General features: G+C 46.9%; 1 protein-coding gene across 1 annotated transcript in view; it reads right to left on the bottom strand.

Moving 5' to 3' along the window:
* Positions 1-358: 358 nt before the first annotated feature.
* The window catches only part of LOC113965553 (store-operated calcium entry regulator STIMATE-like), a 33,326-nt gene continuing 8,621 nt past the window's right edge, over positions 359-25,063 (bottom strand). The window contains exons 2-8 of the mRNA XM_027679105.1: positions 22,584-22,632; positions 21,565-21,660; positions 19,763-19,884; positions 10,097-10,209; positions 8,995-9,078; positions 7,873-7,989; positions 359-997 (exon numbers count right to left, since the gene is read on the bottom strand). Of these exons, the coding sequence (XP_027534906.1) occupies positions 884-997; positions 7,873-7,989; positions 8,995-9,078; positions 10,097-10,209; positions 19,763-19,884; positions 21,565-21,660; positions 22,584-22,632 (695 nt within the window). The 3' untranslated portion in view covers positions 359-883. The remainder of the gene's footprint in view (positions 998-7,872; positions 7,990-8,994; positions 9,079-10,096; positions 10,210-19,762; positions 19,885-21,564; positions 21,661-22,583; positions 22,633-25,063) is intronic.

A 25,063-nucleotide genomic window follows, 5' to 3' on the forward strand; every position in this document is an offset into this window, starting at 1 on the left:
TAGGGCTTCAGTTAACAGTGCACATCCAGTTTGAATCGGGTCCTGCAGAGATTTCATATGTTTATTTTACACCAGGTAAAAAGGAGTCAACTTTCAGTAAACACTCACTTGTAAGGTGGCAACTGGGATCCATCTCCGGGTCTGTTGATGCACCAGGTCTTTCCACTGAAGCAGCTCATACAACTCATCTACAGAAACCAAGCACTGTGGCTCTGCTCTTCATGTGCAGCTTTACTAGGACAGCCCTGCTGCAGAAAGACAATCCTCCCTGGTCAGGAAAGATTTCAACAGCCCCCCCTTCCTCCTCTTCACAGCATTAAGGTTTTGCAGAGAATATTGAGCACATGAAGTCATTTCATTTATGAGGCAATTTTAGGTCAAATATTTATTGTATTCCTTATAAAACAGTAAAAAAGAATCAGATCCACTGAGACAATCTTCCCAATTCAAGACATTTAAATACATATTGCAAACCAATTATTTGAGTATTGTGCATATAAAAAGTGTCACAGTTCAGGTAACAGAGAATAGTCTTTTTTTTTTCTATAAAAAAAGCAAACAATCTTGATTTCTTTCTCTAGCCTTGACAAAAAAAAGTCACACCCAGCTGGCCAGCCAGGAAAAGTAAATACTCATACCCCAACCTCAACATGCCTGCGTGTGTACAGATTAGGGGAACACAGGGAAAGCAGATACTGCTCAAGCCTGTACAGGATGCACGGATAACATCCCAAAAACAACTGCAGGACAGGTCTAGACGAGGCAGGCAAAAGGATCTCTGCAGATCCATAGGGATCAACTAGCATTCCCCACCCTGTCCTTCCTTGGCCAGCCCAAGGATCACAGTGCTGCTCCTTCCTCCACCTCCCTTGTCCCGGTGTTGTCAGATGACCACTTGATAGCTGGGCTGCTTCATCTTCTGGTTGGTTCCATGGAGTCCTGAAGTGTCCTGGTCGCTTTCAGACTGATCAAAATCCATGTCTGGAGAGAGCAACACCTAGAAAGGAGAACAGACAGATGTTGATGGAGCGCAAGTTCTCAGATCTTCTCAATGCTGCTTGCTGAAGGGATCAAGCACCCCTGGAGGGGTCTGCTGCCAGATCCAATCCTCTCTGGCAGATGGGTAAGGTCTCAGGGTCATCCAGACCATCTTTCCAACAACAGACAAAAAGATCTGGGCACAGACACCATGATGATGTGGTGACCCAACCCCCTCCTGAAGAGCAGAACAGGCAGCTAAAGGCTCTGTTCCCTATGGGACAGGACTCACACATAGACACGGATGTTAAGGCCAGGCTACAGCCTCAGTGGAGATGTAAAAAACCAAGGCCACATATTTTGTGAACAGCTGTACCACATGTAGACCTTTTCCCAGGCCCCCAGCTGCTTGTCATCTCCAGAGCTCAGCCAGAAGAGCAAGCAGAGCTACAGGGTTAGCTTCAGCCATGGCCAGCAAGCTTAGAAGTGATGTCCTAAACCTGGTAGCACCTTATTTCTACCTGGCACAGAGGCTCCTGGCCCAGTCTGGACTGTGGGAGCCAAAACAGAGCACTGACACCTCTCACAGGTACCTCTCCAGGTAAGAAAGCTCAGTTTGCTGCAGGACCAGAAGGCTGTCCTTTGCCCCCAGGGACACCTCACTCTCAGGAGCCAATTCCACACTTAAAGCTACCACGGGCTGTTTTGAGCCAACTGCCATCAGCCCAGAGCATCTGCATGATGCAGATGGAGCCATGTGCAGGCATCCTCCAGCCACATCATCTGGGAGAGGAGAAAGGCAGTGGCTGCACTGACTGCAGAAGAGCTGAAACCCAACACCCAGCCAGCAGTTTGCAAGGGTAACATTCATGGCTTGACTGATTAGAATCATTGAATCATCAAGGTTGAAAGACTGAGTCCAACCCTTAACCCAGGACTGCTGAGTCCACCACTAAACCACAGAACCATAGAATCAGCCAGGTTGGAAGGGACCTCTGAGATCATCAAGTCCAACCCTTGATCCACTACCACCATGGTTACTAAACCATGGCATTGATGCCACATCCAGTCTCATCTTAAAAACCTCCAGGGATGGAGAGTCCACCACTTCCCTGGGCAGCCCATTCCAATGCCTGATTACCCTCTCTGTAAAGAATTTCTTCCTAATATCCAACCTAAACCTCCCCTGGCACAGCTTAAGACCGTGTCCTCTTGTCTTGCTGACAGCTGCCTGGGAGAAGAGACCAACCCCCACCTGGCTACAACCTCCTGTCAGTTGTAGAGAGTGAGGAGGTCTCCCCTGAGCCTCCTCCTCTCCAGGCTGAACAGCCCCAGCTCCCTCAGCCTCTCCTCACAGCACTTGTGCTCCAGTCCCTTCACCAGCCTTGTTGCTCTTCTCTGGACCTGCTCCAGCACCTCAATATCCTTCCTGAACTGAGGGGCCCAGAACTGGACACAGCACTCCAGGTGTGGCCTCACGAGCGCTGAGCATCACATCTACAGGTTTTCTGAACACTTCCAGGGATGGTGATTCCACCACTTTCCTGGGAAGCCTGTTCCAGTGCCTGACCATCCTTTCAGTAAAGAAATTTTCCTTACTATCCAATCTAAACCTCCTCTGGTGCAACTTGAGGCTGTTCCTTCTTGTCCTATCACTTGTTTCGTGGGATAAGAGACTGACCCCCACCTGGCTACAACCTCATTTAGGATAGTTGTAGAGAGGAATAAGGTCCCTCCTGAGCCTCCTTTACTCCAGGCTACACCACCTCCAATTCCTTCAGCTTCTCCTCATCAGACTCCTGCTCCAGACCAGATTGTTTGCTCAACCCTATCCTACCCCTTTCTCCTTTTCTCAAACACTCAAGTTTGGGCAAGAGAAGCCGTACTGTCACTATGAAGTCTCCCTGTGCATGACTGAACAGCCTTCCAGCTCAAAGGCACAAGGGACGGGAAATGGGCTTTCAGCCCAGTGCACACACACACAGAACATCCCCAACAGCTCAACCAGTCCCAGAGCCCAGTATTCCCAGGGCAAACAGGAGCATGGGGGAATTACTCTTATCTCTGTCTATCCCCACGCACAGCTGTGAATTCACGTGCCCTCCACTCGTCAGCACTCAGGCAGCACCACAGGGCCAGTCACCACAGCAACAAAACCACTAAACAGGAAACACAAAACTCCAATGAGTCAGTGACTTCAAAGGAGCAGAAGAGCCGCAGGGGAAGGTTTCCTCCTCCCCACCCTCACGCACACTCCAGCCCCTCCATCCCATGTTGTTATCCTCACAGTCAGGCACTCAAAGGACAGCAGTAGACAGGATTAAGCTCTCTTGTTGTCCCCCCCCCCTCCACTGGTCTCAAGGAATTGTTTTTTAGTTCAAGACACACACACTGGAAAGTTTCCATCTCTCTCACGTGAAGACTTCCTCTGTTTATCGTATTAATATTGTGGTGCTGTTGAACCTGAGAAAATGGGTGGGTAATTAGTCACACACAGCATCATAAGCTCACTTTGCTGACAGGCTGCAACAGGCTGGTTGTGGGGCCTAATGAACTGGTGATTTGGGTGGGTTTCAGTGGAAAACTCAAATCCCCTTGCAGCCAAGCATGGATGGAGATGGGGCAGGCACTGAGTGTTGTGCATTCAGACCCCTTCAGGCTGCTACCTGCCCACCACACACTTGCAGGAAGCTGCACGAGCCAACAGTCTCCAGTAACCTTTCCACAATTCCCTGGGAGAGCACCATGACAAGATGGCACCTCATTGCTGTGGCAGTCACGGGACATCCCCTCAGATGTAATTTTCAAGCCTAAATCCAATTTGGGAGTTTTCAGCACAACTTGGACAAGGCTCTTCCCCTGCAGATGTGTCCAGGTCAGGATCACAGCGGGTCCATGGCACAGCTGGGAATGGGCTGTGGTGTCCCGGTCCCAGGACAATGTGCTGCTGTCTCACTCAGCAGTCCCCAAATACTTCCCACATTTCTCCCCACACCAGGCAGCCAGCAGCTTCCAAAACATGGGTCACACTACTGAAACAGGGCTGCCCACACATGTTGCCAATCCCTCCTGGCCAGGAGAAGATGCTGCCCACTGGTTCAGTACTGCATACCAGTATGCTACTGGTTTAGTACTCCATCCTTTTGGATAACCAAACCACCTTAGTGGCAGAAGAAGAGAGGAACTGTGGCACAGGCTGTAAAACAAAGCAGCTCTGGGACCCCTTCCCCACTAACCATGGAAACCTGCTTGCCCAAAGCTCCACCAGCCTGGTGTAGAAACACAGAACCATTAGGGTTGGAAAAGACCCAACCATTAACCCAGCACTGCCAAGTCTACCACTAAACCATATCCCCAAGTGCCACATCCACCAGCCTTTTGAACACTTACAGAGATGGTGACTCCACCACTTCCCTGGGCAGTCTATTCCAATGCCAAGAGGTAGTGACCATCCATCCCACCATCCTCCTCAGAGGATCTGAGCTTAGGTGAGTTGCTACAACTCAGCAGGACTGGCAGGTGGGATGGTTTCCTTCCAAAGGCAACTCTATGCCCACCTTTATTTATCTTCCCTGTAAGGACCAGGTACCTGAGTTCACCACGAGTTTAAGCTAATTAAAAATCAGCTCAGCTGAGCAACAGCCAAATCAAACTTGCTCTTGGAATATTCTGCAATATTTAAAAGCAAGCAGCATTGTATAGGCATTTATCAGCATCTTCCCTCTAGTGACTATCAAAAGTCACAGCTCCTATGAAGGGAATTAGGACAGGTGCTGAACTCCATGCTGACCAAAGGCAGGTCCCCATGTATTAGTATTAGCTTTCCTCCCAAACTTAAAGTATTAGACTTTTGCTTTAAGGCTTGTCTCTGAAAATGTAAGCCTTCAGGAAAGGAACAGAAACTCATCCACCTCCCTTGGGGAAAAAAAAAGAACCAACAACAAGAAAAAAAAAAACAAACTCAAAAAAGATCAAATAAAACATTATTAAAACTGACTTGTTTTCCTGAGTTGAGGAAACAAAGAAATCACTGATAAGATCTAAAGTTTATTGGGACTTGCAAGGGCAAGGGAAAAGAGACTTGGGTCAAGGGCAGGACACATACAAAGCCGAAACAAGGGCCTTGCAGATGAATGCATTTCCTCAGCCTGAACAGCACTGGATGCAGACTGGCACTCAAGAAAGATATTTTTCTATCTCACAAGAGGGCAAAAGAAGGACTCCACGAACATTTACAAGGCAGGGCACAAGTCTGAAACAACGCAAAGCTTAAGACTCACATAGAAGGAAGAAAGGAAAGGAAGATGAAACTCTTCCAACCATAGAAGGGAATTTGTCCCTTTCAGGGTTTCAGTGCAAAAAAAAGCTCATCATTTGCTCCATTATAAGCAAGAGCCCACTCTCTGGCTCACCAGAGCAGCCTTAAAGCCCAGCAGAGGCTGCCACTTCTCTGGTCTGCTCTGCAGCCACAGAGTCAGTACATGACACCAGAGGCAGGATTGCTGGTTGGTGGGTTTCTTCCTGCTGCCCAGCTGGTCAACCAAGCCAAGGACAAAGCTGAGTTTTCCTGCTCTCCCTACAGAAAATACTCAGTGTGGGTTTTTAACAGGTTAACTTCAGCCCCCACTTTCCATTCTCCTTCCTATCTCCCCACCCCTCCTTTTGCAAACACAAACTGCTGGTTGGAGTGAAAATAATGACACTCCATTGGTGAGACAGGCAGAGGGCTGAAATTCAAGCCTGCAGCGTGATGAGGAGCTGGTGGCGCCTGCTGAGAGACAGCTCTGATGAACCCTGATAAACCGTGGGACACATGACCCTCAGCCAGCCCTGCCCCACACACAGACACTGCTCAGCCCCCCTTCCTCCTCCACTGGGCAGCAGGGAGAGGAGAAATTCCCCCACTGAAACAGGTTATTAGCAGCAACAAGCCCAGCAAATGCTCATTTTCTGCTTTCAAGCCTAAATTCCAGTCGATCCAGGTGCAGGGCTCAGCCAGCCAACATGATCTTTAATTCACAGCTTAAGAAGCTGACACATGAAGCACGAGTCTATGGCTATACCTCAAGGCCCAGTGCCAAGAAAGAGCTGGAAAACAGGTCACCCACTGCTGTATTTCTTCATTAACTTCCTCCTCTGCCCAAACTATTTGTCGGGCCAGAGGCACAGGAACATGCCTGAGCAGAGAGGAAGCAATCCCTGCAGACTGCCCCAGGTAAAAAATGGTCTCCCTGGCAGCTCCTCTGCAGTGACAGATCAGAGGATTTCAGGATGGACAAATAACCTGGTCATTGAAGATCTCAGCAAAAATTTGCCTGAAAAAAGTAGTCATGTACTCAGAAGATCACAAAAGCCTTTGAAAGAAAGTTAGAACTGTTTCTGTCAACCTGAAAAAACCTGTCTTGGCTGAGCTGCCAGAGTCTTTCCTAGCTTCTGGAAATAAACAGGATCTCCCCTTCAGGTTATCCAAAACTGAGCTAGAGGTCACAAAATGCTTTCCCCCTGCTCCAGTGGAACAAGGCAGAGGTCCAGCTCCATTTCCATGAAGGACTAGTAACTGCAACACCCTCTGTGTATCCACAGCAGCCACTAAATGGAACTAAATGCAGCAAGTTTAGGTTCAAAAGGCAGGAAAGGAGGTTGGTGTCTCAACTAGAGATGTCACCTCCTTACCTTCGCTTCTGAGCTGGTGTGATTTTAACTGATCTTAAACCTTCAGGAACACACCAGCACATCCAGGCAGCACAGCAGGTCTTAAACAGTTACAGCCTGGCGAGGTCACTGGTGATAATCTGGAGGCAGGGCCAGGAGAAGTGACTCACTTGTCTCAACAGCTGCTCACATCTGCCTGTTCTCCCTGCCAGAGGGAGGATTCCTCTGACACTGCATCCTCATGAGCAGTGGCCACTTCCCCACTACACCCTTGGGACAGAGAAGCCTTGGCTGCTGCGCAGGCTGCCAAGCACACTGTGAAAACATTATTACCTCTGTATGTGCTTTGTTGTCACCAGTAACTGTCCAACCCACCCATCAGCACAAGAGCTGAGGTACTCTTTATGAAAGAGCTCTCAGAGAGCAAGAGCTATTTCTGTTCATCCTAAATTCCTCTGCAGAAGCTACTCCAGGAGCCAGTCTGAGATTGCCAGGAATTATCTTATCTCCGCAAGTCTCGCCAGCGAGCTGCAGGATATCAGGAGTCATGCACAGAACACAATGAAACCAGGTCTGGGTGCCAGGGGAAGGAAGGGAATTCATCCCAGGGACTAACGCAGTGGTCTCTGCTCTTGTTAATCATGTGTGGTTTGGTGGGTAGGTGGTGTCTGCTTCTTACTGACTTTTGGACAAGTCTGCTGGAACTGCAGCATTTCCTCCCCCACCACAACTATGAAGTGTCAAGCTCAGACTACACAAAATACAGCTTCCTCCAGCTAATGGACCACCATCTGGCTGAAAAAATACCAGATGCTGACAAAAACAAGATTCCCAGCTAGGCCTTGTCTTCTAAAAAATGGATGCTATCAATCACAGTGAGGAAAGCAAGCCCTTCTCAGCCAAGATTAATTACAACTAAATATGGGGAAGTTGAGAGTGACAGTGCAGATACACACCAGTTTCAGTCAGCCCACACAGGTCAGTGTAAGAGTCAGCTCATTCTCCCCCCCAAGACACTGTCATCAGTCAGGGCAATATTTCAGCAAAACTTCACGGGCTGTGACACTGCTGATGGTTAGATAAGAGTTCATTTGACTTCACAGGGTCATCACCCTCATTCATGAAGCACCACCCCAGGTCTGGAGAACATGATGGTACATTGTACTGTCTCTGTAAAGCACACAGACCATCCCACAAGTTCGCAGTTTGGTCTCAAACATGGGTTTGCATCTTTGGTCTTACCTGAGATTCCTCTGTCCTCCTAACCCGAGGAGTTTCTATGGATCCATTGATGTCTAGGGTGTCCTTCTGCTTATGTTTCCTCATGATCAAGCTGTCCACAACCCAGAACATAATGGCCTTGGGGAGAAAGAAGTTACATGAATAGATTGCAAAGACCAAAATACAAAGTCATTCAATTACAGATATTTCTTCTCCTTTTGGTTTCTCCAGATGTCCAGCCTTGATTGACTGCATATCTAAATCAACACTGCATCAATTGGGTCCATGGGGGTTGAATGAGTCAAATTCCTGAGGTCCCTTCTCATACAAATCCTATTGATTCCATAGTTGTTGAAGACCCAGAGGAAAAAAGACCACGATAGGCCAAGTTTCCACCAGAAAATAACCACTGAACCAAGCTTCATTCAAGGTTCATCTGCCCGCACACATCCCTTGTCAGTTCTTTGAGGACCAGAATCTGCTTTCAAATCAGGAAATGCCACCTGGAGTGTTGGAGAGAGGCTGGAAACCCCAACTTTTTCAATGGTGCATCCATTGCAATGTTCATGGTATGAGCACAGAGTCTGAGTCACTACCTATCCAAGGAGCATGAGTGTTAATACCTTGTTCTCATTTCCCATCTTAGCAGGAACTGTCTAACATCAATGATTACCCACAATCAGGGAAACCATGAAACAGCTGAGCTTTCAAGAGGTTTTGCCAAACTAGTTCTGAGAAGAACAAAAGTTCTGTGTAACCTGAACACTTTGCCTTGCTGTAACACAAGCTGAAGTCCAGCCAAGTGGATGGATTGGCAGGTTACCAAGGTCACAAGGAGCTTAAAGGGTTTGGGGGCATCCCTGTGCCTGCAGTCTGTTGCTGAGATGAGCCTTCAGCTAACAAGTCCCAGCGTTATTCAAAGAGGTGAAGAATCAGCCATCCAGGAGGTTAGACAGAGGGACAGAAATTTGGAACAGAGACCATGGCAGGGCAGTAGTGACAGATATACTTGTTTCCACTCCCGTCCACCCCCTCCCAGCCCCTTCAAGGCTCTCCCCAAGCCAGTCCCTGTGCCCACTCCCCTTGGGGGTGGACCCTGATTTCCAAACCAGCCCACCCAGCACTTGGAGGGGCACCACTTACATTGACTATGAAAGGCACAACAAGCATCACCAGGACGAGCTCCAGCTGGGGGTTTGGGATGTAACCCAGGAGGATCTGCTGAAGCTGCAGAGGAGAAAATTTAGAAGCATTATTTGAACATTATATTGACTGCCTTCTTCCACCAGCACTCCCCCAGCCAGGGCTCTGCAACCTTAGCTTCAGTGCTGCTCTTAGAAAGACTCCTTAGCCCAGCTGCCAAACACATGATTTTGTACAGAAATAAGTACTGTGAGTCTTTCAGTGTAACTATCCATGGCAACTGGTGGGACTTCCCTTGGCTCTCTGGAGCCTAGCTGCAGAACAAGGACACCAGCCACACAAGATAATCATGGAGAGGATTCCAGCAGCATCTCTGGATCCAGCAGTGTGTGCTACTGAACATGTTCACATCCAAGTGTGAGCACTGTAGGCTACTGGGTTTGAAGGACAAGCCCTAAATTGGAACAGATAAGCGTTCCCAGATCACTGTAAATCTTCAGTCAAGTCACATCAGTCTGTGAGGTACCAGGCACTATGTGTAAGTGTACTCCAAACTGGAGTTACCCACTGACTCCCAGAATTGGGTTTTACACCCATCACACCTACTTGCCACAGCCTATCATTTTTTTAAAAGAGAAACTCATGATCAACACAATTACCATTGCATCAACTACCATATGGGAGTAGCTGAGGGAGAAGCACAACATGTTACGTGGAGACTTCTTTACAAATCAATCTCTAAGAGTCCCCTTAGTTTAGGCACAGGATCACAAAACACCAAGATGGACTGACTTGACAGGATAATGTAGAAATCCTCTGGCAGAACTGAAGTAGCTCAGCTGCCAGCCCAGCCCACTCCATCCTTCCAAGAAGGGGAAAGAAAATTAAAGCATCATCTTATTCCACAAGCTTTTGACTAGTAAGAGAATGTATCACAACCCAAACCATTATGAAAGTCATGTTTCCCAAAACTTAAGTAATAGCTAATTATTAGAGAGGGTTGTCAACAAGTCCTAAGGATTAAAGGCCTATGATAATGAGAATCAGGCAAGGCTGACAAGAGGCAAACCACAACAGCTGCAGCTAGAAAAATACAGCTTACCTTTGTCCAACCAGGGATAAGCAGGACAAGGCTAATCACAGTCTTCTCAAAAACCATTATCAGCAAGTAGAGGATACACTGGCCAATCCAGGCAGCAGCCTGTGGAGGGTCACCTGGAAAAACAACACATTAAATCTGGATCAGAGGACAGGAAGAGACAGCCTTGCAGAAAAGTTGCCTCATCCTTGACACCTGAGCTGATTTTAGGGAGAGGGAAGTGTTTCCATACTGCAAGTTTTGCAGGAAGAGAAATAGTCAATACCAAATTTAAAATCAGTGGAAAGAATTTCTACCTATAGTTGTAGAAGCACATGCCTGGGGTAGAAGGGTTTGGTGTTGCTGCTGGGTCTACAAGCCACTACTCCACTGAAGACCAAAACATACTAAGATACAAGTTCAAATCTTTCCAGTTGTTGGGAAAAAAAAAAAAAGGTACATCTGATTTGTATTAGAGAAAATTTAGCAAACTTGACTAAAAGCAAGCGAGGTCTCCATCACAAGACACAACATGTACCACTACCACCACTGGCCTTCTGTTCTAGAGGCTGATTCTCTTTTTCTACCCCTTTTGGGGCTGATTCAGAAATGGAGATGACAATTAACCAGACCTCTGGTTAGTCTGAAGGGCAAGCAAGTATCAAATTTCAGATATGCCTCAAAAAGTCCTACCTACATACCCAGAAGATGCTAATACTAAGTGTATTTATCTGTCTCCTGTCCTGCTCTCCTTTCCACCAACCTGCCTCTGAAATCCACCAAGAGGAGAAAACCACCACCAAAAACCCTTGCCTTGCATCTCCTCTCCCATTCCCTGTCCTTCCCAGATCAATGGTTTTGCTGGAGCAAGAGCCCTACACGTATCCTAAAAGAGAAGTTTCTGTAAAAGGAAAGAAATACAGCTCTGGCTCTGCCTGAACACCTGAAATTCCCTGTGTTTATCCAGAAACTATATTACTTGCAGACCTTCTGGATGCTCAAGGGCCACAGTGTGGTCTCTCCATAACTGCTTAATGGAAAAGCCATTCCTGGTAACTCTAAGACAACTGAATCAACTTTTATGTATCTTGATTTGGATAAAAAATATTATCTCCTTCACAGCCTTGGAGATGCACGGTTTTTAGCTCTCCTTCAGCCACTGATGGGCATTCCCAATATTCTCCCCATGGTGTTTATCTGGATGGATACAGGGATTTGAGGGGAGGAAGGCCTGCTTTGCCTCTCCTCAAAGCACAGACCACCTAAATCCTTTATAGAGGGAAAGCCTGAAAGCTCAGAAACCTCAGCATCCTATTCAAATTGTTCTTTAGAAGCATGTGCTGCCTTGGGGCATTAGTAATTTGCTTTGCCCCTTTCCTTGCTTACCTTTCACAAGGAACAAAGATTTCATTTATCTTCATATCAACAAGTCTAGAAAAGTCCACAGAGGTGGGTCCCCCTGACTCTTCCCTCACCCTTCCAGTAGATAAGAACCACATGGGAGTAGCTCACAAAATCCTGCAGCATTTTGAGCAGAATGGCAGATTGATAAACCCTTCTGAATTAAAGCTAATCCCAACAGCAATGCCCAAGACAAGCCATTCCTGGACTGACTCTCCTCTCTACAAGGACCAGTCAGTAATCTGTACACTCCTCTATAAAATAAAGTAAAAATCAAATAAATCATTAAAGACATCACCTGCAATTTGCTCCCTGCCAAGCCTTACCCACAGAGTCACCAGGAACAGTTTGAAAGTTTCAGGTCACCATTTTCACTACAAGAAGCATAACTTTTCAGTCCTGAACAGAATTATTTTATTTTGCTGATGAAGTGAAGGGCTGGTTATGTGATACTGTCTGAGCAAGAGACAGGGGCTCCATCGCCCCAGGTTTTAAAGCAACTCACTCAAAAAGAATCAATGCTAATTAAATATGAATGTTTCCAGTGGGGTACTCACCAAGTAATAAGGAAAAGCATATTTGTATTGTTAACAACAATAATGGTACCATATCTATTACATGTGCTTGCTTCAGCTCCCTGTAAGAGCCCTGCCAGCAGCTTATCATCTTCCCAGGCTCCTCAGAATATCTCAGGTCTGCAAAACCGAGCCACAGTATCTGCCTTAGGAAACCTGCAGCATTTCCTCTTACCACTTAAAAATAAAGATAACCCCTGGCAACACTAGTTTCCAGCATAATCAGGCCGGAATTTGGAATTCCATCTGCTCAAAGGAACCCGTGCAGTTGGCACCGAGATGCCAACGCTCAACGTGGTCAGATGGCAGCAGGCTGGGAGCTCTGCCCCACTTTTCTACAGCACAATTCTCTTTGAGATGTGGCAGGGGAAGACCACGCCAGCACGCTGCATTTATCCACACCACTATGCAAATCTCTGGCTATAAAAACCAGCAGCACATATCAGGATTTAGTAAGAGCTGGCATCCAACCAAGCACCAGCTTTATGGGGATCTGCTTCCCAGCACGTGCAAAACAGGTTTACACGTATATTTGTCCCTATTTTTTCATTTGTTAGCAATGTACCAAAATATCTGCCTTGTTGCAAAGTTACAGCCAGAAAGTAGAGTCCTCCAGGTAGCACCTCCACGCCAGAGATCTCCAAAGGATCACTTCACACCTCAACTTTTTAACTGCTCAAGCCACAATTGAAAAGGAAGCAAAGGAGAGCAGAGGGAAGGACTGGGAAGCCAAGGGTGCAGAGATGAGGACAGCAAGCAGAGAGAGCCAAACCAGCAGGCAACCACACAGAGGGAGGGCAGGAAGAGGGAGATAGGAAGGTTACGTGCAAGGACAACCAGCAGAGCCCACAGAGGATTTTGGAAAGCACACGTCTCCGCTCCCTGGCCAGCAACAGCTTAATGGGTGGTCTGTGAGGAGATGGGAGCAGTGTTACAGGCAGCTGGCAGCCAAAGGCCGGTGTGAGAGAGGTTTTGATCCTCCAGAAATCCTCTCCTGATAGACTCGGGTGCCTGGCTGCCTTTGGCCCAGGTACAGCGAACCTTTTTGCCCCATACCCCAAGGCCAACCAATTCTCCCACAAACCCCCACACTGCCATCACCCACCAGAGCTCCAAGTACAAACAAATCAGGAAAACAAGCACATCCATTGTGTCCTTCCCGCATTTGAACTCTCTCCCTTTTGCTCTGTGTTGTCAGCTGTGCTGTGTCCCCTGTGGGGGGACAGGACTAACAGCCACAGCAGCCTTTGCAAGTTGGCTCTTCTGCACTGGCACTTGTGGAACAGCTCCCTCTGTCACCTGAGCTTGCCCAAAAAGCAGCAGTGAGTTTGAGATCTCTGCCAAATACCTGCCCCCTCACACCCTTTCAGGGATAGGAGGCCACTACCATCCATCCATCATCCCAACAGTGGACTGTGGTTCTTAGGTTTGCATACTGTGTACTAGACAGCCTGAGGCAGGTTTTGGCCAAGCAGGCTGATATACAGACACTGTAAAAGACAACCTGCTGCTTAACCCACCCTAGGCATGGACTTGCCTGTGTAGTCAAGATTAAACAGCCTCTCAACCCAAAAACTTTCCCTTCATTTTTAGTTCACAAGAAAGCCATCAAATTGCTTGTGAGTTTTCTTGAGGTTTCCTTCAGAAAACCTTCTTTGCTGAAGAACAGCATTTACAGTGCAAGATCCCTCCATGTGAACCCCAGTTCTCCAAGACCAAAGGTCAGCCCCAGTTAGGCCAGCTTTACTGGCCAAGTGTAACTGGTACAGTGAGCCTGCACTACCAAACAGAACAGGCCTGCACCCCTTACCCACCACATCCCACCTTGTCAAAGCCACATCCATCCTTCCAGAGCTTCAAATATGAATATTTCTCACTCTGGCCTTTTCTATATCACCTCTAGATGATGCTGTGAATCTTCTCCACAGCTGGACATCAGCACTGCTTACATGTCCAGTGGAAGGATATGGAAAGAGACTCACAGACCCACAAAGAGGCCACCTGCTCTATCACCTTAAGCAGCTCAAAATTGTCAGTGTTTTGCAACCTCTTCCTACAATCATAGAATCATTTAGGTCGAAAAAGACCTCCAAGATCACCAAATCCAACTGTTCCTTCTCCTTTTCCATTCTGAGCTTTGGTTTTGGACTATGGGATGAGATACTTCCACAGAGGAACCCATCCTGGAGAACAGATTTAGACAGGACTTCAATTCCACCCTTGACAGGGAGATGTGAGAGTGCCTCCAAAGCTTTTACTGCATCTTGGTCTTCCAAGGACAGGAAGCTGCTCTGTACCAAGATAACTCAAGACAAAGATGAAAATGAAACAGTAGCATGGCCCAAGGGCTGCAAGAACTTTAGCTATAAAGAGACAGTGGGTTGTTTTTTCTTCACCATGGAATGAAATGTCTCCTTCTTACCACAGCAGGTTTGGAGTCATCCCAGGACCACTGATCCACCTCAATGTCCATCATCCAGGTCTAACTCACCACTAATGCATCTAACTTTGAATGATGCCAGGAACATGAAAGTCAATATTTTCTGGCATCTCATCAGGGAAAACGGAGCCTTTGGTGTGGTCCCTGGACAAGCCCACAAGACACACGGACACACCTCCTCCTTCCACAGTAAGGAAGCAAGGCTGGAAGGGTTGAGCTGATCCCAGCTGACCACACATCTCATGTAGGTGCTGGCTTCCTACAGCAAGGTAGTCAGAGGCATCCTCAGATACAACTTGATGTCTTTAATGGATGAAGCGTTGTCCAGAAGCGCCCTGCTCCGTGGATGGGAAGGGATTCTTTTTACAGGAAGTGTACAAGACTTTCTGCCAGACCACGCTGCCAGCCAGCAAAAATGAATCTGCTACTTGGAGGCTAAAAAATAAACTAAAATAAAATAGATGTCTTCCTTCTCACTGTGTTCAGAGCTTCCTTTTCCTTGTAAGAGAGTGGGGAACTGGTCCAAAGCATCTTTGCAGGCTCCATATCATACCTGTTAGGAGATTATATGTATCACACTCTCTTTGAGCCCTCCCAGTTTCTTGTCCCTTGTCGTAGCTGGAAGGTAGGACCATGGATAGACACTGAGTCTACCACAAGCCTCTCCTTTCAGCTTAATGAACACCCTTTGCTAAAACCTCCTTACAACCATCTCCCACCCTGAGAGAAATTAATATCCTCCTTCACCTTCATCCCAAAGGATGCACACACTGAATTTTGACTGTCCTCCTCCAGAACATTGCTGGTGCTCCCCACCATCAGCAAAACTTTCTTGGAGCAGCCCAAGGACCACTGGAGCCTGCAGGAACCTCACACAGACACGTTTCATATATTCCACTTGTGCGTGGGAGCCCAAATGCTGGCAGAGCAAAAGCAGCACTGCTTGAGGTATTTGAGCTGTTACCACACAACAGGATTAGTTTTAATCCAGCTGCCTAATGCACCAAGCTGTCAGCACAGCCCACATGTTACTGCCAGACAGCTTTATTTACAGTCTTTTGGGGACTGTGTGTGCATGGAGCAGGTAGCAAAAAGCTTAACCACAGCCAAAGCAGAGGGTTCAGGGGTTTTGAGGAAAGGCGAATATTTAAAAGCACTGAAAGTTGTACTGGGTGGCAAGGTGGGGATAGAAAAAGTCAGTAAAAACTTTTAAAGAGATACTCAAATGGTACCTCCAAAACCAAGGGATTTAATTATCAGTGCCAAGTACAGAGGAAAGTAAGAAATAGCAGGAAATATCTGAATTGCATGAAGTGCTCACTTGGAGGGCAAGAACAGACTTTCAGAGATGGGCACCTGATACACCAGAGCACCCAGACAGGTCTGGTGGACACCACAGACCCTCTCTGGCAAGTTTTGCACCTGAACCAAAACGACTGAATCATAGAATGGTGTGGGTTGGAAGGCACCCCATGGGCAGGGACACTTTCCACTAGATCAGGTTGCTCAGAGCCCCATCCAGCCTGGCTTTCAGCACTTCCAGGGATGGGACATCCACAACTCCTCTGGGCAACCTGTTGCAGTGCTGAACTGGAGAAAAGCGAGTGAATAGTTGGAATCTGTCCCCAGTTTGCAGTGTCACACCAGTGGAATCACTGCAGTGGGGTAAACACTGCTGCTGCCATCAAAATCCAGGAGTTCCAAAGCTTTGCACCCCTGCTCAGAGCAAGGGACCTGACCACACACTCTACCATTTGAAGATGACCCTCAGTCCTTTCCTTACTTTCCCACTCCCAGTCTTAGGGGTGGAAAGGCCAAGCAGGCTAAGGACAGGACAGCCTCTCAGGTTAGAGCTATTTTCAGCTGTATTTCCTCAGGCATTAGCAGCCAGCTCCCTTGGCTGCTCCAGGACGTGGGAATATGTGTTATGGAAATTTTGTACAACATCACCACAGGGCCAAGAGCAGCCTACACAGGTCCTCAGTTAAACTCAGCAGCTGGCACAGAGCATATTCTCCTAGAACTAAGTTTGACCAGCAGAGTTCAACAAGCCACTAAACAGACTTTAAAGGCCTCCAAGGAACATGCCTTTCCATTTCCAGACTCTGAATGAGCACAGAGCATCAGGCTCAGCTAAGTGACCACAACCACAGTCCCACACAAGTCAACATCCAGATGGGCATCCAGAGAGGCACTGTCCAGTGAGAACACTCTCTTTTTATCCCCCCAATTCCTTAATGCTCCTCTAGAAAAATTTACTTGCACATTGCAAAAACTCTCTCTCAATGCAAATTCACAGCATTTACTGGAGTATTCCTAAAGTAATGCTTGAGAGTTATTAGACAACTAAAACACCAGGACACTGCAGCCATCCAGAGGTTCCCTCTAGGAAGCTGCTCACTGCCGTGGGAATGGGGGAAGGAGAAGGCTGGAACAGCCTTGATCTGCACACTCTGACTACAGCCAGCACTTCCCCTGCTCAGCCTGTATAGGCCCAGAAGCACCTCCAAGACCTCTGGTATCCATTTCTCATGTCCTTTGAAGCTTAAACTCTGCTTTGTTCTCCTCCCTGCAGAGGTTCCCTACACGGAGAGCACCTACAGCCATGACCTGCTACAGCAATGGTGCACAGAGTATTTGTGGAGTTCCACAGAATCATCATAGAATGGTCAAGGTTGGAAAGAACCTTAAAAAAAAATCATCCAGTTCCGATCCCCCTGCCATGGGCAGGGACACCTTCCACTAGATCAGGTTGCTCAGAGCCCCATCCAACCTGGCCTTGAATGCTTCCAGGGATGGGAGTTTGTAGCTTTGAGCGTATGTAAGGCAACCACCATTTCCCAAAGCTCACTTGTACCAAGAATACACCTCTCCAATCTTTGATCTTAGGAGCCAAGCAACCTTAGAAGACGCAGCACCTTTTAAAATGCAATTTCCTGTGCTTAGAGGCAGCTCAGAGAGTAATGAAGATCTTTTGGGCAAAGATGGAAGAACACAAGCATACAGGAGCCTTTGATTCTGCACTAGCTATAAAACAGGCCGTTCCTGGCTGCAGCAGTGTTTGGCCACGAGCTCAAGCACAAGAGAGGTTGATCTCACAATGACTGTTTCTGGGTTTTTAGAAACATGGAAGTAATTGATTTTTCTAAACAATTCTGGGCAGCTGGATGCTTAAAATAGCAGCGTGGATTTAGGTGCTTTCCTTCCCCATTCTTTTTTGCTTCTCCATTAAGGCCTTGCAGTCACACAGGGAGAACCTCCTGGGGCTGTGGAGGCAAGTGTACCAACCAAACAGAGCAGGAGGGGCTGCTGGAGCCCAAACCTCAGGATATCTGCAGTGGTCTGCATCAGCTGCAGGGATGCAGCCACAAGCTGCAAGGATGCAGCTACAACAGATTTTTTTTGCTCCAAGCTGATGCAGGAAGGTGGGTCCTGGCTGTACTGGCCAAAGACACAACCCTTCTCTCCTGATGTTTAGAGCAATGGCACTGACTGCTGTTTGCAACACAGATTTGGTGCTTCCCTGGCTTTCTGCCCTTCCTCCTCTGCAGGACTGCAAGAGACACTTTTGCTTCTCAGGGGAACTGAGGAAGCAACGTCGAGTCTGGTACAGCAATTAGCCCAGAAAATGAATCATATTCCTGGAGCCTGAATCAAAGTGTACAAAGTTTACAAGCATCTTCCAAACTGGTTTGGAAGTTACTTAACACCCGAGATGAGAATAGCAGTGTCTTCCTTCCCCAGCCCTGCAACAGGATTGCCCTGGACATGCCACTTGGCTCCCACCTAACTTTTCCATTGTGGTCACTCTGGCCAGAGACCTGCACCAAAAACTCCATTTGGTGGATGAGACATTTAATCCCCCACTTCAAGAACCAAATTCAAGCAACAGCAGAAACTTATTTTCTACTAATGAAAGCAAGATTTTCTCAGAGGAATGAGCGGTTTCTGTAGTCTAAGCCAGCCTTAATGAGGGGCCAGCTGCAGCTCAACAGAAGTTCATCACTGCTCTGCCAATACACTTTTAATGTTTCCTTGCTGCTGCTCAACTGCAGACGTGGCACGTGGAGCTCGAGCTGTGCCCTGGGATGGCTGTGGTTGATTTTCCAGCCCTTGTTGCTCAAAAGGGGGAAAATGCCGGTCCCTGAACCGAGAATATCTGGATTCTTCTGCTGCCTCATCTGAGTGACTTTATAATAAAGGAGGAGCCATTAGGGAAAATAAAAAAAAGATAGTCCCCACCAAATGCCTGCTGTCAGGATGCTGAACCTGCTCTGGAGATCAATGAAGTGTTTAAAGCCACTCTCAGCTTTGAGAAGGACTGGCCCTGCCACATCTTATCATTTCAACTCATCTGTTGTCATCTCATTCCCAGTCTGTAGCTGCTCCTGCTATCTCACAAACCCAACCATTCCCTTCACCCTCTGCCATGATCCATTTACATGTGCTGACTGTGAGCTAAGTTCACAAGTCAGTAGGGCCTCCAACCTAATCCTAGTTTGATCCAAGTTTCACCAGCTCAGTTATCAGACCAGCTACTAAAAATACAAAGGAACAAGACTAACTTCAGGACAGACTCAATTATTAAGGCGAGAATGCAATTTGTATGAATAAGATGTATTTTCTCATGTAAGACTGAATTCATTTGTATATTAGATGTAATGTAAAACAGTTACAAAGGGTTAATTTTTCCCTTTCCTGAAGCCAGAGAAGCTACACCCTCCTGGAAGCTGGCTCTGCTCTTTCAGAAGGGAACTGCTACCCTCTAGTGGGGCTGACTGAGAGGAGCTTTTCTGATGCTTCTCCCATCTCAAGGCAGGAATTTAAGAAGAGAGAGGCCAGACTTGGGAACTCAGTTTTGGGGCCACACTGTGCCTGGCTGATGCCTATTACAGCTCAAGGGAAATGCAAGGACAATTTCACGTTCTGAAAGGAGAGGCAGGGGAAAAACCCATGAAAGAACCCCACAAAAGTCACCACCACTACCCCCAAACATCCTAATTTATCCTATGCATGCCCTGGGATATATTATCCACTCAAAGAAACATTCAGCCTTTCACCACCAACCTGTTACACTCAAAAGTGTGCTTAGCAAGGCAAGAGTTACCCATGACCTCGTGATGTCCCAGCATTTAACACCACACTCTAGGAGCTCCTTGGTAACAGAAGGCTCACATGTTTTAGCCCCAAAATGTAGTTCCTGCCATTTTCTTCTCCCCATTCCCAGCTGGGAACACAACCCAGCCACCTTTGTGTGGAGCAGCTGACACCTACCATACTCTCCAAAGACCAAGTAGGTGTATTTCTTGTGCTGCACGATCCAGGAGACAACTTTCACACCCAGCCAGATCAGCAGCATCCCCAGCGTGGCATCAAGGATGAAATTAATAAGGTAGCTAAAAGCAGAAGGAAATTCAGGTTTCAGTTGTGTCCTTAAGTCTTATTCAAAATATTTAATTTCAATATGGGAATCAATAAAAACCCCCAAGAGTTTCAATAACTGCACTTAACTGTCCAACCTTCCTTCCTTTCTCTTTTATTGGATTTTTTCTGTAGCCTTACCAGCAATTTTTTAGTTTAAAAGCCTGTTTAGGAGAGAAAGGAGCAGGCTCCATCAGCTCTGTGGCATTGCTCATTTATTCATATAGCATTAAATACTTCCTGGGCTAGACCTGCTTAAAAGTTACCCTCAAAATAGGATGCTATTCATTTGCAGCATCTTTTTTTTCTTATTAGGACAAAATTCCAAGCTTCAGGGGAAACAAAACTGTTCTGGAATTTCATACAAGAAAATGGCAGCTTTTTGGACACCACAGCTGCTCTACAAACTGGGGGGAGTAGAAGAGGCAAAATGTCCATTTTACTGAGCACCTGCAAGAGGCTCCTACAACCAGAGACAGAGGCAGGTTTTGGGAGAGGTGATGAGCACTGGCTCAGCAGCAGCCACACTGAGGTCCCCAAAAGCCTTGAGTTCAGGGTCCCCACTGCAGACCCAGGAGCTGAACCCATCCCTACCAGGATATCTGGGCTTGACAGGTTTGCTTGGCAGCTTTGGTTGTTTAAGTGACACTGGACAGAGCACCAGAGGCAGGAGACCCACATGGACCTTCTGGGGATTTGGAGGGTTCAAGATTTAATCCAGGGCTTGGTATTTTAATGAACACCAGAGGGAAAAAAAAATAAATCTGAGGTTAATGTTTTTTGTGCAGTTTTCCATTATTGCAATATTTTCTGCCAGATTTCTGCAGCATGAAGAAAATGCCAAGCACAGAGCTGCAGAAATGAACATTTCCTTTTCCAGAATTTAATACTGCCTCTGAATCAAGAAACTGAAAACAACAATCTGCTTTTGATATGCACTTTGAGCGCATAACATTAAGTTTTTCTACATCCAAAGGCTCAGACTAGCTTTTTACAGTTTCCAGCTGCTGAAATCAGAGTATTCAATACAAACATGAGGCTCTGGTGGTTTATACTGGGCAGGACATGTAGTGTATGAGCCTCAAAGCCCAGGGAGAGGGCTGGAGGCTTTTAAGCTGCCTGGTTCAGGATGACAAGTCAGGCAGCACAGGGAAACATAAAACACACATTAAAAATAAACAACACACCCAAAGGGCACAGCATAAGCATGAAAGGGTTTCTTTTAAAACAGTGTCTGTTTAAAAAAACAACAATACATCATTTTAGAGGTTTTATGTAGCCCCAGCCAAACTTGTGTCTGCTTAAAGAAACATACCAAGGTGAAGCACTTTAATACATAAAAAGGAGACAGACCAGAAGGTTTTCAGCAGCATTTTGAAGCCTAGAGGAGTTTCTTAAAATGAGACGAGGTTCAATCTGAAACGAAATTTATAGCTGCAAAGTGGCTGAAGTAAAGGTGACACTTCTACATTAAGTCTGAAGTCTGGCTTAGAAATCCCCCAAGCAGGACCAGCAGACTGCAAACCAGACAACTCAGACCCCAAAAATAAGCTCAGCAGCGTTTATCCCAAGGTTTCCACCATGTGTGATCCTTCCCAACATGCTTCTTCCTTTGACAGATGTAGGCCATGAATGCAAGTGCCTTGTGTACTTACAGAGAGCAAGGGTCCTCTTCAGTGAGATCTGACAGGAAAACATTGGCAAAGTGGATGAACAGGGCACCTATTGCTTGCTTGGAGGTATCATAAAACCTGGAGAAAACAAAAAGGCGAAGAGATTTGTGCCCTGAAGCCCAGCAGCAGAGCAGTCACACAGTGAAGGGCCCACATGGATCTGCTTTCCTCCAGGATGCATTCCTGGTGCCCAAAATGTTATATGTGCTGTAAAAACAGCTGTTTGGCCAGCTCCAAATACTTAAAAAAATAAATCCCACTTCAGCACACAGCAGTTCAGCCTTGCAGATCTGCTGCAGCAAAGGGCAGTTCACCCTCCAGCTCAGCCTCAGCTTTTCCAGCCAACAGTAGGTGCAGGGAAGGTGTTCAGCTACTTACAAAGTTTTGCACCTGTATACAGAGAACTGGATTGAATTTTGAAGTTATTTTAGATACAGAACCAAACTGCCAGGTGACTGGCAGGTTTCTCATCACTCACACTGGCTGGTAGCTCCTGCTGCCAAGCCAGCCTGACCACGTGCTGATCCCACCCACACCTCTCAGTAGCCCCTAAATCCTGCGATACAGAGGTGCTTTGTAGAGGTGTCTGAAGCCAACAGCAATTCCCAGCTACCTCACATCAGCACACAGTCAAACCTGCTGCTGGTCTATGTCTGAGCTGGGTCAGGGGATACCAAAGGGATTAACTGAATTTAAGAACAAAATCTGACCCTGTCTGGGAGACAGCCCAGGTGCAGGTGTGCCAGCAGACTGGAGGGGACCATAACTCTTGGTTCAGTCACCTACAGTAAAAAAAGCTTTTCTGAAAGAGCTGGGCAGGGAATTTTATTTCTAGGGAGCACCGGCTACTTTATGGAGATTTCCTTGGGAAGCAGCAGCAGAACATTTCATTTCACAACTAAGTGTCAAGCAGGATACACCAGAGGCCTAGAAGATTGTTAGTATAAGAGAAAATAATATTATATATATGGTCTTTTCAAGCTTCAAATGAAAAATCTCACCATATCCTCCAGGGACGCCTCTCTGCCTTTGGTTCCTTAAATCGTTTTACTGCAAAGAGAATTAGAGAGGTTCCATTAACCAGCAGAGCTGAGCTGATACACATGTGCAACCTGCACCCACCTTCACTGCAAAAGCAGTCAAAAAAATCCTAAAGGACCCTCAGCATTTGCCAGTCTAAAGCTGAAAAAAGCCAAAGGACCTTCCCAGGGTAGTGGTGGAATCACTGTCCCTGCAAGTGCTCAAAAGCAGACGTGGTGCTTAGAGACATGGTTCAGTGGTGGACCTGGCAGTGCTGGGTTAATGGATGGACTCAACCTTGGAGGGCTCTTCCAACCTTAATGATTCCATTCTGTGGCTTGATGCAAACTAACCAGAGGCAAGACATGCACCCACGGGTCAGGAGGATGAACAGCAGAGGTGTTTGAAGATCGGTGTGTGCTTCTGGCATCCCTCAGCAACAGCATTCCCACGCCATGGGCAGTGACCTAAGGGAAGCTAGAGAGGGTTCACCACTACCTACCAGCCCTAATAATTTTCCCAGGCAACTTGAAATCATGATAGTGATGGTGAAATGACATAGCCCAAAAATCTGGTAAGCTTTTGAGTCTCAGCAGTGCACTAAAGCAATCTCTTCCTTGCAGCTAACAGGACCAGAGGATCTCTGAGGAAGCAGAACCTCCCACACATCTCCAGCATGAAGTGCCAGCCCCCCAAACCTGTGAGCCTGCACGGCTCCAAGCTTGTGCCAGCTAATAGTAAAATAATATTTCAATTATACAATATTTTGCATGCCCACTGGCTACCACTGTGGAGCAGCAGTCTGAGACAGGTGACTCCAGTACCACCAGCCACAGGCTCTGAATGAGATATTTGAAATAACTCTTCCTTCCTTGAAAACACACAAGGTCAGGTAACTGCTCTGTTCACTCCAGCTGTATTGGAGCACTCAAGCTGCTGGCTGAAGCCCCACCACCTGCCCCAAAGGAGAGCCTGGGCTTATTCCCCTGGGAAATGCCTTCCTGGTCCAATCTGGGAGGATGCAGGGACTTCCCTGACAGGAGCCTTGACATTTCAGAAGGGTAGCTTTATACTATCTTTCCTGGCAAGGTGGCAGGGCAATAAACAAAAAGATGATAGTAACAGGACAATGGGGAACTGTTTTAAACTAAAAGAAGAGATATTTAGACTAGATATTAGGACAAAGTTCTGTACTGTGAGGGTGGTGAGGCACTGGCACAGGTTGCCCAGGGAAGCTGTAGCTGCCCCATCTCTGGAAGTGTTGAAGGCCAGGTTGGACAGGGCTTGGAACAACCTGGCCTAGTTGAAGGTGTCCCTGCCTATGGCAGGGGGTTAGAACAAAATGATCTTTAAGATCCCTTTCAAACCAAACTATTCCATGATTCTACAATCTCCCTAACCTCAGCATTTCAGTCAAGCACATGCAGAGGTTTTGGTGCCACTCTCAAATCCACAGAAAACCAGCATTCCAATGACCTGATCAGATATTGCCATTAATGAGTAAAAAAGCAACAATTAAGTTATACCAAGCATTGCTGCAGCAATCTGTGTCCTACCCCTGTCCAGAAAAAAAGCCTGTTTTCCCTCATCCAGCTGAATCCTACCACAAGATATCCCTGCAGCAATGACTTCCATCAGCATAGACAAGGTCTCCCATCTCCAATGCCCTTCAAAGGGCCACTTGCATTTAATCTACCCACAACCATGAGAACCATGCACCAACCAAGCTGTTTGAAGTACTTAAACCAACCCTCAGCTCATGGGCAAAGATCATGATGCTGCAGAGTAGGTGTTGGAAGGGTCTTCAGACCACCAGCTGACCACTAACCTGGCCATGAGAGCACCAGGGATGATTTTCATTATTTTCTTAATGAGAAGTGACATGTTATGTATCCACAGCCACTCAGGCTCAAAATACAGTAATTCAGTGTGATAAGATGACAAGTAAGAGGTAAGAAGTTAATGGTGTGGTGCCTTGTTGAACACAGCTTGTCATGCCTCATTAGATTTAAGAGAGTTATCTGAGACTGTGTAATTATCAGAGACAGTAAAACTGTTGTATTAAAGATAAAAGCTAGTATTATAGAGAAATAATTAACTGCTTAATAGGGCATTTACTGTGCAGAGCTGCAGCAGGCTGTCTCCAAATTAAACCAGAAATCCAGCCAAGATTACCAGAGCTTAACAGGGAGCAGAGTCATTTGGTAGCTGTGACCCAGTGGTTAGGGGTCATGTTAAATCCACACTAAAGCAGCACCAGGTCTTAGAAAACTCAAGGAGATGAGGGAGCACAGAAGGGTTCTGGAGCAACAAGCTGAGCAGTGACTGCAAGGCATCCCACTCCTCTTCCAAGGCCTGCAGGGAGCCAACCATGGCAGGCACAGACACAGGCTCAGCTGACTGACACTGGAAAAAGGCTGAAGTCTCCTTTGCTCTTCAAAAACACGTCTCTACTCACTGG

The sequence above is a fragment of the Neopelma chrysocephalum genome, unplaced genomic scaffold (assembly GCF_003984885.1).
Source record: "Neopelma chrysocephalum unplaced genomic scaffold, ASM398488v2 Primary Assembly neopelma1_45, whole genome shotgun sequence".
NCBI lineage: Eukaryota > Metazoa > Chordata > Aves > Passeriformes > Pipridae > Neopelma > Neopelma chrysocephalum.